Source organism: Penicillium paradoxum (assembly GCF_028828445.1).
Source record: "Penicillium paradoxum strain IBT 22861 chromosome Unknown utg000007l_segment0_segment0, whole genome shotgun sequence".
Taxonomy (NCBI): domain Eukaryota; kingdom Fungi; phylum Ascomycota; class Eurotiomycetes; order Eurotiales; family Aspergillaceae; genus Penicillium; species Penicillium paradoxum.
The window spans coordinates 1,097,166-1,113,064 of record NW_026643185.1 but is presented as its reverse complement, the minus strand read 5'-3'; the positions used below and the strand labels follow the sequence as shown (position 1 = coordinate 1,113,064).

Sequence of the window (15,899 nt, the reverse complement as noted above, 5' to 3'; positions counted from 1 at the left end):
ACGTTAGCCATACCCCTTCTCTGTACAGTTTATCTCATTTATGTATTTCCTTTTACAAGGCTGCGTTATGCCAGTCTGGTGTTCGGGACTTAGGTCTGGAAAAGGGGTTGTTTTAGGGAAGTGGAATACCCACCGCCGAATGTTTTCAAATGTTATGCCTGCTATTTAGGTCTCTACTCGCAAAAATGGAACCACCACCTCTAGTTGTGTCTTGATCCAGTATCTCATGGTTTTGTAGTTGAAAAGAAATAAATGGGAGCGAGTCACACATTAGGAGTTCATCAAGGATGACGCTAAACCCCGTTTTCAGACAGCTGCAAATGCAAATGAGGTGCTTCTTTTGCCTGGGAAGGTATGATTATGGATACTATACGGCCCGTTGCATCTAAAAGGGTTTTAACATATCGAAGGTAAAACAAGAATCAAAAATGAAATGGATATTGAGCACTTATCCTATGACCTCCCTAACCGTGGTCCGAGCATCATACACCAGATAGTAAGTAAAAACGCCTGCGCTATGCAACGTAACTAGAGCCCAAGACTCAAGAGCAAAGAGAAGATAACGAAAATCACCATCTTCCACCTCCGCGGCGCCGATAATTGCCGCCACCGCCGCCGCCACCACCACCACCACCGCCGTAGCGAGGACCCCGACCAGCACCGGGGCGGCCACCAGAGGTGTAAGGGTTATCATCTTCTTCGTGGTGACGCACTGGGGGAGCTCGGCCCTTTAGCTCAGAGCTCAGCTTCTTGCAATTCTTACGCATGTCCGAGTAGCCCATGTGCATCTTTCCGAAGAAATGATCGGCCAAACGGCGGTCATTGTCGAGCCGAGACAAGTAGGCACCACAAACGTCGCACACTTGCAGCTTCTGGTGGCCGGAGGGACCAGAGGTATCTTGAAGGTTCTTGAGGTCGCGCTCTAGACTTTCCTTCTGGTGCTTGGACGTGCGGACCTTGTGCATCTCAGTAAGTGCCAGTGCGACAGAGCCTGTCTCGCCTAGAATTGAGACTTCAAGGAGGCCGGAGTTGATCGTGTTGGCGAGATCCGCGATTTGTTTAAGCTATACAAAATGTTAGTAATGACTACTGGAGTTCCCTCGTGAGGCCTTGAGGATAAACAAAATTTAACGTACTAGGTCATTTGTCTGCCGAATCTCATCCGGGGTCTTTTCCAGTCGGCGCTGCGCAGTGTCGATTCGGCGGTCACAGTCGTCAATGTACTTCTGCATGTCGCGCATGTAGTCGAAGTCGAATCCCCATTTTGCTTTCTCGGAGGAGGATGCGGTGTCATATTCTGTCTTCAGACCTTCACTGTGAACCTTAGGGCAAGGTCCGAGGTCTTGCTTGGTGTTCGTGAAGAGGTCGTGCGGGCAGGTGCCAGCGAGGTAGGAACGGCAAACTTTGTTGTCTGTAATAGATAGTTGGGCATTGCGACCCTGTGCGCCAGTTCCAATGAGCTGGTCAGCTATTTAGTGAGACAATGTTAGCTCAATTTGCAGACTTGTCGGGGTAGGCTGGAGCTTGGGGATTTTATGAGACACAAAAAGACCAACATACCTCCCATAAGCTGCTCGAGCAGCTTTCTCTGTTCAGCCGCCATGCTTGTAGCTTCTACACTAGGCTCCAAAGAAAAAAGAAGTCAAAATTGTGTTAACGTACTGATTGCCGGCAAACGACGAAGTCTTTCGTTTTTGATGCTTTTGCCGCCAAGGAAGGCGGTGAGGCTCCACAGTCAACAGACCAGATGGGCGCCTTTGGGGCTTGGAGTCCGGCTTCGATCTTTTATTCATGCGGAGCATTTCTGTTGATCCGGTGATTCGTTAGGACTGATTATCCGGGGCTAGAGCTTACGAATAGGCCTATCGCTTCGTTGATACCCCTATCCTGTCAAGTGACCATCATAATCGCATGGACGAAGACCGAGCTCCGGCAAGCATGAAGTCATGACGGTCCTGTCACTATTCTCACTTCCTTTCGTCGCGCTTTTTCTCTCGTTTTGGAGCTCCTCGGTCTCCGCGTCGCCGGACTATCACGAAAGCCTTCTCCTACAACCCCTCCCGCAGTCCTCCCTACTAGCTTCATTCAACTTCCGAAGCAATACATCGCAACAATCATTCGACCAGCAGCATTTTAGATATTTGCCTCGCGCTCTTGGTCAAATATTACAACACGCACACACCAAAGAGTTACATCTCCGCTTCACCACAGGAAGATGGGATGCTGAAAGCTGGGGCCAACGGCCATGGAACGGCAGCAAAGAAGGAGGTACTGGAGTGGAGCTTTGGGCCTGGATCGATGCGCCGGACGATGAGGAGTATGCTATCTATCTGCATTACGCCTTGGAAGATACAGTTATTAACTTTATTTAGGGCGTTTGCTAAATGGATCACCCTGACGCAGTCCCTCTCTGGTTTGTTCTGCGCCTCGTTGAACTTCGTGGACTCTACCCGGACCACTCGTCCTGTGGTTTCTTTCCAGCCGGCCGGGGACCACTCGGCTGCTGATCAATTGCATCTTCTGCACGGTACTCTCCCCGGAGAGGTAGTCTGCACGGAGAACTTGACCCCCTTTTTGAAGCTGCTTCCATGCAAAGGCAAGGCTGGGATCTCCTCTCTATTTGATGGACACAAACTGTTCGATGCTGCATGGCAGAGTATGTCAGTAGACATTCAGCCAGTCTGCAATGCAGACGGAGACTGTGTAGTCCAAATCGAGCAAACTGTGGACATGGTCTTGGATATTGAGCGATCCAAGCGATCTCGCTGTGCGTATTTTTTCCCTTGGTTTCGTCTATCTTAAAATCGCTAATGGGGCTCTAGCGAATCCAATTCCTCGGCCCGTGCCTAATGAGCAGCTTGTTTGTGACACTTCCAAGCCTTACAATGCAGAAGATACCTGCTACCCTCTTGAAAACGCAAGCGACAAGTCATGGAGTCTAACAGAAATCTTCGGGCGAAGTTTGAATGGTGTTTGTCCCCTTGCAGACTCCGATGAATCTAGCGATCAAAGTGTCTGCCTTCGCGTTCCCCACGAGCGGGAAGTCTTCATATCTGGAGAAGCCGATGAGATCAAGAAAGACGACGGCTTCACGCGTTGTTTCAACTTGGCGCCATCGGCTTCTTTTGATCTCTCAATTCAGCAGCAGCCAGTGAATACGCAAGTCCCGCTGGATGAGCCCGTTTTACACGCCGAGCGAACCATTGTTGGCCACGGCCAGGAGCGCGGTGGAATGCGCATCATCTTCGGCAATCCATCCGATACGAGCGCAGTTGATTTCATTTACTTCGAGTCTCTCCCGTGGTTCTTGCGACCATATATACATACATTGTATGCAACAATCACAGGGCTCGACGGAGTTCCGCGTGAGGTCCCCGTCTCCGAAATCGTCAAGGAGACATACTACCGCCCCGCTATTGATCGCGAGCGTGGAACACAATTAGAGCTAGTGCTCTCTGTTCCCGCTGCATCGACCGTTACCTTGACTTACGATTTCGAAAAGGCTATTCTTCGGTACACTGAGTATCCCCCTGATGCTAATCGCGGCTTCAACGTTGCACCTGCCGTCATTCGGATCTTGGACAGCACTCACAGTGCGCCGGTCTATATCCGTTCCACGAGTTTGCTTCTTCAACTCCCAACCCCGGATTTCAGTATGCCGTACAATGTGATCATCCTCACTAGTACCGTAATCGCACTGGCCTTCGGAACCATCTTCAATATCTTGGTCCGACGAGTGGTCTCTCTAGATGAGGCCGCCGCACTTGCCGCCCAGACTATGAAAGGCCGGTTATTCGGGAAATTGGTCGCCATTCGTGATCGATTCCGTGGCAAGGAGACCAAAGTGGAATAGTTCACATCTGCAAGTAATAATCAACATTTCAATTTTTAGCGATTATCTAGTCCTGAACGAACTCGTAGGTATTCACCCCAGGTTTCAATATTGCTAGGGATTTTTACGCCTATACATAGAAAGTGACGAGACTCATGCCGAAGATGGGTAATGCCGCACGCAGTTTTCTATCGCCAGACCACCTTACCTGGGGTTTATGCAAAAATGCTTGTATGTTCATTATTTACAGTCGTTCAGCATGCGCATCATTTCAAAACACGATCATCTGGCCAGACTGTTCATGGCAACAGGCCGACCCATACTAGATCCCTCCGCAAAAGCCTGTCGGACATGTTCTTCCAAATGCAACACATTATCAACTCCTTTCCAGAACATAGAGTCGATCCGTATAAGACCCAAATGGAGACAAGGCAAGACATCAGCTTTCAGACGCATGTCTCTGCGCACTTTCTGTAGACAATTGACCCATTTGTCTGCCTCATTCCTATCAACAGAGCTTGCAGCCATTTGTAAGATTTGGAAACAGACAGTCGAGAATGCACTTGCACTCCAGGCAGGCCATAAAATTTCAAGATCTTCAGGTTGTAAATCGTAAACAAACTCAGCCGCGGCCGAAATGCAGGTTTTTGCTCGGATTCGTGCTTGTCCACGCGCCAGTATATAATTTGCATCATCCACATCAGCAGCGGGGTGAAGAAATGGTCTCAACATAGCTTTGCAGATACTCAAATGAATGTAATGGTAGTTCATTTCGAGGGTTCTCGGTAGTCTCCCTGGTCTGTCGTGATCAGATGATCTGGAATCTTTCGGTGTACATGCCTGTCTGTGCCATGACAGGAGATCCTCAAGGAGGGATTCCGTCGTGGCAATGGTCTTCTCATAATCGGCCGAGAGGGTGTTCATGGCCCGAGGAGAGCTAATCGCGTTTAGTTGCACGTTACCGTGAGAAATCGGATGTACAGACTTACTATAATTTGGTTATCACACGATTGAGCAATCCATCAAGCTCCGCTCGCTGCATGACGTTCGACCAAGCTAGAGGGTCAAGACCAGTGGCGGCACGGTCTTCTTGGCTTGGAGTTGTCACGAGCCAATTATCATAATGCAGTAAAGGTGGGCGTCCAAGACTCAATGCAAGCCACTTGTCGGTCGAATAAATGAAGTAAGACAAACAACGTCGCAGAGAAATTTGTGACGAGGGTATTCGCCATGACCTTGGGTCCAGATGGAGCCCAAGTGTGTGAGAGCAGGCAATAAGGATGGCTAATTGGGACCACTTGAAACCACTGTCCAATACAATAGGATCTGGATAAGGTCGAATGACCAGGAGAAGCATCGTCTGTACGATACAAAGTTTTGGTGCATGTATCTCGTATGGAAGCGCTTTGTTGATGATTTCGTAGAGCGCTGCATTAGAGGGCTTGCCATAAGCGAGATCAATGCAAAGTCTATCGTCGAATTTAGTGAAGGGCTCGACTATTAGATATACACTCGCGAGGAGGTATGGCGGGCTCGTGCTGGGGTTTAGTTGGCCAGGAGGACCAAGTATCGGATAATCCGGTGCGACAATTCTCTCGAATAGATTGATCAGTCTGATACCAGTATCTGTCGGAACCAAAGATTCGAGTTCTTGCCTCAAATTAATGGTGGAAACGTCAATACATCCATTTTCTTCCCTGCTGGAAGCAAATATGGATGAATCTGACAGTAAAAATTGCACAGGGTCGGACCCCGATGAGACGGATTGAATATTGTGGTTTTTGAAACATAAAGCTCCCGACGCGTCATACTGATAGCGGTTCATCAGCAAAGGGCTCATATCCCCACTGCTGCCAAGCAATTGTGGTGCCATGAAGCCTTGGGTATCAAGCCAGGTTGCGGAGTCGATATTTTGACCGGACAAAGATACGCCAGCAGCCTGTGAGGAGTCTCCATCCTCGGAATTTCCAGTTCTTGGCAGCTGTGGGGATCCATACATGAAGCTCGCTGGAGTAAACCCAGTCGGCCATACGTTATCCCCAAAGTCACTTGACAGCGAGACTCCAGCTCCGTCAAAAAAATGGTCAAAGACTTCAGGTGCAGCGGGAAGTGGATGGTGGTCTATCTCACTCCCATCAACAGACTTCAGAAAATCGTAGGAAACCGAGTCAACAATTGGTGAAAGCTCATGAAGTTCTAAGCGTGGAATGGATATCGCAGCCACTTGGGGAACCTGCGGTTGAATCACCTCGGGTAAAGGTTGGCGCAGCCTTGAGCTCGGCTGCAAGAATGTGCATTCTTTCCCATGAATTGTGCAAAGATAACAAGGAGGTGCTCGATCAATGCGACAAGCTGCCTTCCTGGCTCGACAGGAGTCACAAGCGCGGTTTCGCTTACTCATGTATCTGCGAGCTCTGCCCGACATGCTTGCAATGGGAATACTCATATTAATACATGGAGAAGTCGTTAAGTCGTCGACTTGCAGGGATATGAGCGGCCAGACTCCTCTGGGCCTAATAGATGCCAGCTGGTAGGTGGGCTCACCTATGAGGCAAATGCCAAGCTCACCTATTACCACTTAGTGCGGTTTGTAGGTGAGCTCACGTCTGGAGATTACCAAGTCAATCCTATTTTAAAAAGCATTTTCATTCATACTACATAATTAATTAAGATCATAGACTATTCTTCAAATATCTACTAATAAATATCTCTTGCGATGCTTTGATAACATACATGTTACTACCTCGTCTAAAAACCTTTACATACAGCTAAATCTTGTAAGAAAACTAAGACATATTTCTAATAGCTTACATACTCATCAATATGTACCCGAGACCTTTGATACCTGAGGCTAAATACTATTAGAGAGCGCCTAATAAAAAGGAAAAATAATGTGAATGTAGGTTTGTGCTGAGGATGTTGTATTTACCTACCCAGGGAACCTTGGAACCGGATGCTGGTTAGTAAGCATCATGTGACGAGCATCATTTTGAAATCAGGGCAATGGATGAGCCTACCTGTGTTCTACCTGATGCCTGCCACGTGACTGTGTGTTTTCTTTTAGAATCGAGATCGAGAATATATATCACATGTGACAGGTAGATGGGCGAAGATTGGGGGGAGGAGACCCAGTTCAGCCTGCAGATGGGTTGTTGTGATAGTCCCAACGAGTCCCCTTTATTAGGGCAGACGTATTGAGGCGAGCCTCGACCACACCATTGATGCAACTACAGAGCAGGGTGGAGTATAGGATGTCTACTCCGTATGAAAAGTAGATAAATCCCTTGATACACCTTGAAAAATCTTACCTTACTTTCATCGAACGTACCGAATTCTGGAAATTTCCGCTACTTCACTTCAACTCCCCTTTCGACCTCAACTCATCACATCGCCTTGAACCTACGTCTACTTTATTATCTTTGCGGATTTGGTGGTCATATACCAGGCTTAAACTCCCATACCTCGCAATAGCCGATGAGTTCTCACCCGCAACAACCTCGTTTGACAAAATGTCAAAGATCCCTATCCGGTCTACGCCATCCAAAACCCGATTATCTACCCCTGGACTACACCGAGCAGTGCCAAAGTCAATTGAAAGTCGAGGGACGGCATATACCCAAAGACTGGCAGTAATTGTGTGGTGGCAAGCAGACAGCACCGGTGCCTCGAACGATGCAGCGACATTAGCCAATACTTTAACGGACTGTTTGGGAATCACACCCGTTCTACTCGAGCTTCAGACCAACGATGAATATCCAGGGTGGACTCTGCTGGAGAATATTACAAATATGATTCGGGAAAACCACTCCACGACAAGGTCCACCCTTTTTTTCTTTGCCTATATCGGCCAGGGTGCAACCAATGCACATGGAGATCTTGTGTTCTCCTCCATGAACAACATGTCATTTCGCTGGAACCTACTCGCAGAGACGGTGTTTAGCTCTGACTCTAATTTGAACGAAATGGACAGCTTCGTGTTACTAGATTGCTGTCATGGGAGCATGAGCCCATCTCGCTTTCAAGGACCGCGAGCTATGCAGATACTTGCAGCTTGTGAGCCAGGCAAGATTCCCAAACCTAGAGCCAATGGAATCAAATGTGCACAGCGATTCTGTCAACTCGTACACAGCCGCCAAAATCAAGGAAAACGACTGGTTTCGGTTGACGAGATTGCCAAAGAGATGGTTGCAAAAACCTCGCCTCGAGGGCCAACTCCTCGCTTTCTTTCATTCGGAGATACAAGACCAATAGTTCTCCCGATTCAACATGGCCCCGTGGTTGGACTTGCTTTCTCAACACCCTTGAGCCCTAGGAGCCACCGGAAGCAAACACAGGGGATCGCAAAGCTCACCGTTGTCGGCTCTGACGTACAAGCAACGGACGATTTAGTTGCTACAATTGAGGATATCACGGAAGACTTTCAAATCAAGCTGATGGATGAGCATGCGGCGGGTGAAGAACATCAATTGTGTTTTGTCGAAAGTCCTGGAGAGTCTGCGAACACCTTCAGGCTATCTACGACTCCGAGCCCGTCACCAGAGTAAGCGAGTCCTCGGTGGGAAAATATGATTGAACACCTCGGGGCTCACTCAATTGAACATTCTGAGCTGTGATACTCACAATGTCTCTTTTTTGGCCAATGATTCTGTATCTCGAGACTTTGACCTTGGGCTACCACCATGAAACAGGTCGGGATCGTTTGTTCCAAAATGCCAAGACGAACAGGAAGATGCGGCCCTGGACGCATCTCAGTCCTGATTGTCAATCGATGGAATTTTTCATGGTCTAGTTTCTGTTATGTTCACTTCCGCAGCACAGATTTGAATAGGATATTTAATAATAATTAATCAGGGTTACTGGAGAATGCACTTGATAAGGATATTAGGAATCCCGGCAACAATCTGCCAAAGAGTCCCCAACCTCTCCTATCCTCTTTACTTTTTGGTTTTTGATATAGCCCGAGCAAAAGGTTCCCCGTAAATCAGATCGGAATGATCATAAATTCCATGACCAATCTCAGTTTCTTTCGGCCCCAGATGCGGGAACAAGGTCATCGGGAGCAATAACCCTAAAGTTTTAATTCACGTTGGTCACAACAACCCCCAGCCCAACTAAACGTAACCCGAGATGATTCACTTATTTATAATTTTGATATTTCATCGTGTGGAATTGTGTGGTTTAAGGGGGCAGTCAGACATTGACCACTCTGTACAACTATGCATCGTTTCGTTCGCGTAGGTTTAGTCGTATAAATTGACAATACATATTCGTTTCTTCTTATTCGGGATATTTATTATTTAGGTCTAAAGCTTGACCGTGCCAAAATGCACCTCACGAAGAAGCCGACTTGTATCTTCGATATACACGAAGCTTTGCGAGAGTCCTCTTTCTGGATGGTTGAAGTGCCCGAATGCATGAGGCACACCAGGGTACCTCTTCATTGTGACTTGATTTCCAGCCTCTTGCAAAAGTTGACCATAGTACTCTCCTTCATCTCGCTCAAGATCAAACTCGGCTGTGATTATGTGCGCCCTCGCAAGGTTTTTGAAGGAAGGAGCAAGTACAGGTGTGCAGATCCACTCCTTTGTCAAAATTCTCTCTTGGGTAGCTAAAACTGTATGAGTCCAGATGCTTCAAAAGCGATTGAGAGCTGAAGGACTTACCATCGTCATCTCCGAGCCAATACTTTAAGAACCATTGCTCTCTGCCGAGTGGTCCCCAAGGCACATCATGGTAGAGCAAGACACTCTCATAAGGACAAGTGGTCTCGTTCAGCCCCCTGTCTCTGAGACAATAGCGCATATCGGTTGCTGGGACAATAATCAGCTGAAGTTTCAGATCAATGCCCTCGTCCCGGGCAAAATGCGACATCACTGCAGTCATTTGGCCTCCCGCAGAGAGACCTCCGATAGAAACACTCGAAGGATCAATATTGAGACTAGCTGAATTGGCAATCGTCTATTCACATTGAACATGTTAACGAAGCGAATTTACCACTCCACTGGGCTTGATACTTACCCATTTCACGGAATCCCATGAGTCGTAGATACTAGTTGGATAAGGGAACTCCGGAGCAAGTCGATAATCGACATCAATCACTTTAATCTGGGCTTTGTTGCACATGTGACGGCACCAAGCAGCTTCAGAATTGAGATTTCCAAGGACCCAGCCGCCTAGAGGCAAGATGGAAGAGTCAGCAAGTCGATATTGAGAGACGCAATTGCATTACCGAGTAAGTACCTCCATGGAAGTTCAAATGAACAGGGAATGGCCCTGGACCTTCCGGTGTATAGACCCTGATCAAGATTTTTCCAGCTGGTTGTGTGACTGGGATCTCAATGTCCTCAACATGAAAGACGTCGGGGCCTTGACAGCAGTTAGTTTTGCCTTTTTCGAGGGTAGATTTGCAGCCACGATTGCAACGACCCAAGTCCACACTTAAGACTTACCGGCGCATGTTGGATACGTGAAGCTGTATGTAGCGGGACTTTTGCGAAATTCTTCAAGAGATACCTCGTCAGCTCTCACCATGGAGCTGCCGTGCTTTTCCCATAGATCTACCCATTCAGGGTCCAATTCACTCAAGAGCCTTTCTGGTATAGACAATCGCGGCTTTTTCTCGTCTGCCACGACGGTGGTGTGTGTATTTGGAAACATTATTGTGGGTCAAAACTGAGCGATAAAGCGAAATTGAGAAATGGAAACTGACTAATGGACAATCTTATATCTATATTTGAAATCAGTCATGACAAAATCGCCACAGTGTGAATAATCTAGTCACAAGGCCCTTTGATATCGTCGGATAAGCTGCAGGGCTTTGGTTGGCGGCATTGATCCCACAGCGGCTCCGATCAAGGGGCTGATAGGCATCGGGTTGTGGGGGCGCGGGGAAAGTGGGCCTTGTACCCCAGATTCCGTCCTCAACGTGGGACGTTCCGCTGTCCGGCGCGATGTTTAAATTAAGATGCCATTCCTCGAGTCCAACGTGCGGTAGAGAGCTGTTATTTCTTTCTCTCATATCACTTTCATAACCCACACCGCATATATACATCTTGCTCCGTCAAGATGGATTCAGTCTTAGCCGATGATCGGGGACGATTTTCAGAGGATCTGAAGAAGCCGGACCAAGCCCCTGTTGACCCCTTTGCTGGTCTTCGACGTGTTCCTGACAAGTTCCCATCTGTCATCCTACTGATTCTTGTTGTTGAGGTTCGTTACCCCACCACTACGGGTTAACAGTCATAATCGCTCACTAACATTGACATACTAATAGCTTGGCGAACGATTCACTTACTTCGGCCTTAGCGGTCCTTTGCAGAATTACATCAAGTACGGTATTTCCCATACGAATATATACTTGGAGCTATGTTCTAACATCTTTCCCAATATAGTAACCCATACAATCCTGGGTCAGATCTTCCCGGCGCATTAGGAAAAGGTCAATCAGTTGCCTCTGCCCTCGGAAACTTCTTCAAATTTTGGGCCTATGCCTCCACAGTCATTGGTGCCATAGTTGCAGGTACGGTTCAGGCTTTCCAAAGCTTGCTATATTTTTGCTAATCGTCCATCAGATCAATATGTCGGAAAGTTCAAGGCTATCTCTATCGCGCTATGTATTTATATCATCGGATTGACCCTCCTGGTTGGCACGTCTACGCCAGCCGGCCTGAATGCAGATGCTGGTTTCGGTGGCTTGATTGCTTCCATGGCCATCGTTGGCTTGGGAACAGGTGGAATCAAGGCAAACGTAACACCCATGTGTGCCGAACAGTACCAAAACGCAGAGCCAGTCTTGAAGACCCTCAAGTCTGGCGAACGTGTGGTTGTTGACCCTGAATTGACTATCCAGACCCTCTTCATGTGGTTCTATTGGGTTATCAATGTGGGTGCCCTCTCACCTTTGATCACAGTCAATGTTGAGGCCCACCATTCTTTCTGGCTTGCATATTTGATCCCATTGATGTGAGTCTAGAAAAGTTAAATAGAAGAAAGACACATGCTGACAAGTTATAGCGCGATCATTCTTTCGGCTATGGTCTTCCTGTATGGTCAAAAGCGATACGTCAAGATTCCTCCACAGGGATCCGCCATTCTTGATGCATGCAAAGTCTTGAACATTGTGCGACAAGAAAAGCATTTCAACAGCGCAAAGCCCTCGGCTCTAGAGGCATCCGGTCGACTGAGTAACTACGCATTTGCTTCTGCGCCGCAATACACGGACCAGTACGTCGAAGATGTCCGTCGAGGGTTTAGAAGCTGTAGGGTAAGTCAACCTCCCACATTTCCGTGTTGAAATATGCTTACATAGGTTCTAGATGTTTGTGTTTTTCCCATTCTACTTTGTCTGCTGGGTTCAGATTTGGAACAATCTTATCTCACAAGCGGGACAAATGGCATTGCATGGAACGCCCAACGATCTCCTGCAAAACTTGGATCCGATTGCTCTGTGTGTCTTTATTCCACTGCTTGACTGTACGTTTCGCCACAAAAGTCTAGAACGAATATCCGCTTACGAGTTTGATTTTTAGTGGGAATTTACCCCCTCCTTCGCAAGTACAATATCGACTTTAGCCCTGTCCGTCGGATCTTCGCTGGGTTCGTGCTTGTCGCACTCTCTATGGCTTACTGCAGCGTGCTACAGCACTACATCTACAACTCCCCGGAGAGAAGCATCCACGTGTGGATTCAAGGTCCTGCGTATGTCCTTGTCGCTTTCTCCGAGGCCTTTATCATCATCACTGGGTTGGAACTCGCATTCACACATGCCCCAAAAAAGTAAGTCACCCGTGTCCTCAAAGTTGTACACCCCATACTAACGCTATCTTGACTTAGTTTGAGATCTGTTATCTCTGCACTTTTCTGGGTCATGATCGGCATCGCCGCTGCAATTTGTATTGGTCTGAGCCCGGTATCACAAGACCCCTACCTTGTCTGGATGTATGCATCGCTGGCAATTGTGGCAACTGTGGCCGGATGTGTGTTCTACTTTTGCTTTAGGAAGAGTGAAAAGGCTGATTCGATTGATATGGGACTCGTTGAAGGAATCCCAGTTGAAGGAAACGGTCAACAAGCCATGGGAATTGTTGATCATAGCAAGTCTAATGAAGTTTAGGACCTCTTTGTTGATATTAGCGTTCAGAATGAATCTCCTTTTACACCTCAGTCTTCCCTTTTTTGCGAGCTCTTCGTACATCATAACTTAGGCATAAACATACCTATGTGGTAAGTTCGAATTAGATGGTCATCTCAGTGTACCTAACAGTTACATCCATATCTATCAATTTCGCTTCAAGTTACATAGTCATGCATATGTCTATCTCTATATGGGTCTCTCGGGACATCTATATGTTGGTTATTATTTTGTTCTTAAATCGTCATCCATAGTTGATTATGCTGGCTACTTTGCCCTTTTACTTTGGAAATCCAAGAAGATCCTAGGAAAATCCCAGCATCCTGGAAACGATCTTAGCAACTGGCCATACTCTCTTGGCAATGTCTCTCCAAGTTACATGTAGAGAGATCGGCAATAATAGCACCATATTTCCCCCTTTGATTGCCAATGATTCCCTTTCCTTTTTGTTTTCTTGGACATTCCCCATTATCATCGTCGATAAGACATCGGAACGGTGGCGATCGTGCTAAGTGAGACAGCCAGCTTGCATCCGACCCCTAGTATCCACCTTCTCCAGAGCTGTATCGTAACGTTTACTGAGATATCGATTTAGACTCCAACCCGTGGACCAAATCTGGAATTACGGGCACCAGTCAGAAGCTATTCCGCCTGGCCACCACAAGTGAATGCCGCCAATCGGCGTGGCCCCCAAGACCCAACCCAACCCGCAAATGGGCTGGGCGATGGGCCCGGGCAAGGGCCGGCCCATTAGACCCTTGATGGGGGCCTACTAGGCCCAATTGGCACTAAACAGTGCAACCATTTTGCAAAATTAATTACCTTATCTTTAGATCCCGTTTCTAGACCTCATATCGGGGTAATATTCTATGATTTTAATTGAAACGTAGTTCATAGTTAGTGAAATCTATATGTCAAGTTTCAATGCGCTAGAAGACGCGTTATTTAGATAAGTTTTGAATTACAGAGGTTCTCTTAGAAAATGGTGGTACTCCCGCATGAATCCTAAATATCATCTACATAACATCAGGACATCAATATTAATATCGTTTCGTGATATCTCAACCTCCACTAGTTGGGGTTTGATTAAACTGACATACTTCTACAGCTATGTGACTCTAGATTCCAAATTTGAACTCTATGGATCAGTGGAAGGCCAGAATTCAGCGATTACAAGACCCCAGCTCGTAAGCGCCAAGACCCCCTCACTGGGCTATGTATGATAGGCTATTATGGGCCCCCATCGATAGCCCCTCACAGCCCATGACCCACTGCTGGGTGGGCCTTGGGCCCCCATTTATGAGCTTTGGGGAGGTCCACGGGCCTCAAATCGATCGCCTCCGAGATAGGCGCTCTCGTCTACTCCGTAATTCGGAACTGTTAATCCCCTCGACGGAGTACTGGGATGAAATGCCATCGCGCAGTATGCTCGACTCCATGGTCAGCTATGTAAAGGATGTGAGTCGTTCAATTGTCAAGCTAGGCCTTTGCCGTAATTGAGTTGCTAATATAGAGGAGTTGCTTGTGTCGCCGGCGAAGTTGTGAAGGTAGATGATTCCAAGGGAAAGATTCTCGTGGTTCACAATTACGGTGCGGGAGGAACATGCTTCCAGGACGGGTATGGCATGGCAGTGAATGCGGTTGAGTGTGCATTGGATCAACTTGAAAAGCTTCAGGTCGTCAAATCATTTCTCTGGAGGAGGGTTAGAGCCACAAAGTGCTTATTATAGAACTAGGGACTTTGGTTCTATATATCATTTAACAATATTATCTTAAACGGAGGCAAAAGGATTTGGAAGTCGGGCAGTTATACACGAGATGAACAGTGGAATAATGACTATTTCAGACTGAACTACATATACTACATGAGAATATCATGTCTCCAGTGGTGAAGTTATAGACAGTTTGATATTGCTAGTACAAATCATAAAAGCATCCCGGAATAATGTATTGAATGATACATCTTAAGCCTCATGTCATCTGAAGAAGTATATTATCTTGACTGCCCTTGGAGAATCCATGACAGTCCTTTCATTCATAAGCGGTCACACATCTCTCCACAATAAACAGGGATCACTCAGGGGGCAATAAACTTCTTGAATGTATTCCATCCAGGTAAAGTATCAGGATCACCGGCCTTATGGCCCATGAAACTGTGATCTTCAGTCACGCACGTCGGCTCTCCTTGCTCGGTCGTAGCTCTGACATTGGGATCGGCTAAAGTTTCACGATGGAGATATTTCTGCTCAGCACGCGATTTCTGGTCATATAAACCAAGGAACTCTCCCATGGTTGCTCTAGGGTTGGGAGCCTGTGAGAGAGATTAGAACCACGTGTTATGGTGCTGGGCTGTCAACACTGAATCACGTACAGTTGCGTGTCCTGGTCCCTCATTCATACCACCCTTCCAGAGCCTGTCACCCCATCCTTGTCCAGCTGGCGAGCCAACATCGTTAGCTGGGGTGGGTGTGGCACTGGTGTCTCCTTCGACTGCGCTCGTTTGACGGTTGTTATCGCTGTCACTACCCATTGTAGTCTTGGTTTCAGTTTAAGCTGTATCTTATACCCGTTAGCTATATAGCTGGAGAGATCAAAGGCCAGAGAGCGTCCAAATATAACAATCTGTGGGCCAAAGTGTATGAGTATTGATACACTAACCTCGACACGGAGTATGTTTTAGTAAAATGGTGGTTGAAACCTGCAAATTTTTGTTATGGAAATTGCCTAAAGAGAAGAAATATGAAAATCGGCCGACCCACCGCGAAATGATCCCCATTTATATCTCCAGATTCTATCGCCTTGACTGCTTGCCACGACCCCGGATGAAGTCATGATGAGTATAGATCACTCAGTGTGATTGGTTGTTGATGCGGTCACGTGGAGCGCCTTCACATCGCCTCTCACCCGGTTTTATTTTTGTTGGACTTTGGCTGCCGT

General features: G+C 47.2%; 7 protein-coding genes across 7 annotated transcripts; 3 read left to right on the top strand and 4 right to left on the bottom strand.

The window, feature by feature from the left end:
* Nucleotides 1-569: 569 nt before the first annotated feature.
* N7457_007998 (LUC7 domain-containing protein) lies at nucleotides 570-1,603 on the bottom strand (the record flags this gene model as incomplete). Its single annotated transcript, XM_057179041.1, has 3 exons — nucleotides 570-1,064; nucleotides 1,137-1,468; nucleotides 1,561-1,603. The coding sequence occupies 3 exons, from the start codon at nucleotides 1,601-1,603 to the stop codon at nucleotides 570-572; spliced, it is 870 nt and encodes a 289-aa protein (XP_057027427.1).
* A 343-nt stretch (nucleotides 1,604-1,946) lies between these two features.
* On the top strand, nucleotides 1,947-3,853 carry gpi16 (GPI-anchored transamidase subunit GPI16; the record flags this gene model as incomplete). Its single annotated transcript, XM_057179040.1, has 3 exons — nucleotides 1,947-2,317; nucleotides 2,373-2,767; nucleotides 2,823-3,853. 3 exons carry the CDS (start codon nucleotides 1,947-1,949, stop codon nucleotides 3,851-3,853), a joined length of 1,797 nt encoding a protein of 598 aa, XP_057027426.1.
* A 261-nt stretch (nucleotides 3,854-4,114) lies between these two features.
* N7457_007996 (uncharacterized protein) lies at nucleotides 4,115-6,257 on the bottom strand (the record flags this gene model as incomplete). The annotated part of the gene is made up of 2 exons (XM_057179039.1): nucleotides 4,115-4,769; nucleotides 4,822-6,257. 2 exons carry the CDS (start codon nucleotides 6,255-6,257, stop codon nucleotides 4,115-4,117), a joined length of 2,091 nt encoding a protein of 696 aa, XP_057027425.1.
* Nucleotides 6,258-7,341: 1,084 nt separating this feature from the next.
* On the top strand, nucleotides 7,342-8,376 carry N7457_007995 (uncharacterized protein; the record flags this gene model as incomplete). Its single annotated transcript, XM_057179038.1, has 1 exon — nucleotides 7,342-8,376. The coding sequence occupies one exon, from the start codon at nucleotides 7,342-7,344 to the stop codon at nucleotides 8,374-8,376; it is 1,035 nt and encodes a 344-aa protein (XP_057027424.1).
* Nucleotides 8,377-9,135: 759 nt separating this feature from the next.
* On the bottom strand, nucleotides 9,136-10,489 carry N7457_007994 (alpha/beta hydrolase; the record flags this gene model as incomplete). The annotated part of the gene is made up of 5 exons (XM_057179037.1): nucleotides 9,136-9,440; nucleotides 9,496-9,790; nucleotides 9,851-10,005; nucleotides 10,073-10,198; nucleotides 10,282-10,489. 5 exons carry the CDS (start codon nucleotides 10,487-10,489, stop codon nucleotides 9,136-9,138), a joined length of 1,089 nt encoding a protein of 362 aa, XP_057027423.1.
* Nucleotides 10,490-10,897: 408 nt separating this feature from the next.
* Nucleotides 10,898-12,944, top strand: N7457_007993 (Major facilitator superfamily domain general substrate transporter; the record flags this gene model as incomplete). The annotated part of the gene is made up of 8 exons (XM_057179036.1): nucleotides 10,898-11,041; nucleotides 11,106-11,161; nucleotides 11,224-11,351; nucleotides 11,404-11,794; nucleotides 11,846-12,095; nucleotides 12,148-12,304; nucleotides 12,361-12,607; nucleotides 12,665-12,944. The coding sequence occupies 8 exons, from the start codon at nucleotides 10,898-10,900 to the stop codon at nucleotides 12,942-12,944; spliced, it is 1,653 nt and encodes a 550-aa protein (XP_057027422.1).
* Nucleotides 12,945-15,039: 2,095 nt separating this feature from the next.
* On the bottom strand, nucleotides 15,040-15,492 carry N7457_007992 (uncharacterized protein; the record flags this gene model as incomplete). Its single annotated transcript, XM_057179035.1, has 2 exons — nucleotides 15,040-15,273; nucleotides 15,334-15,492. The coding sequence occupies 2 exons, from the start codon at nucleotides 15,490-15,492 to the stop codon at nucleotides 15,040-15,042; spliced, it is 393 nt and encodes a 130-aa protein (XP_057027421.1).
* Between the last annotated feature and the right edge of the window lie 407 nt (nucleotides 15,493-15,899).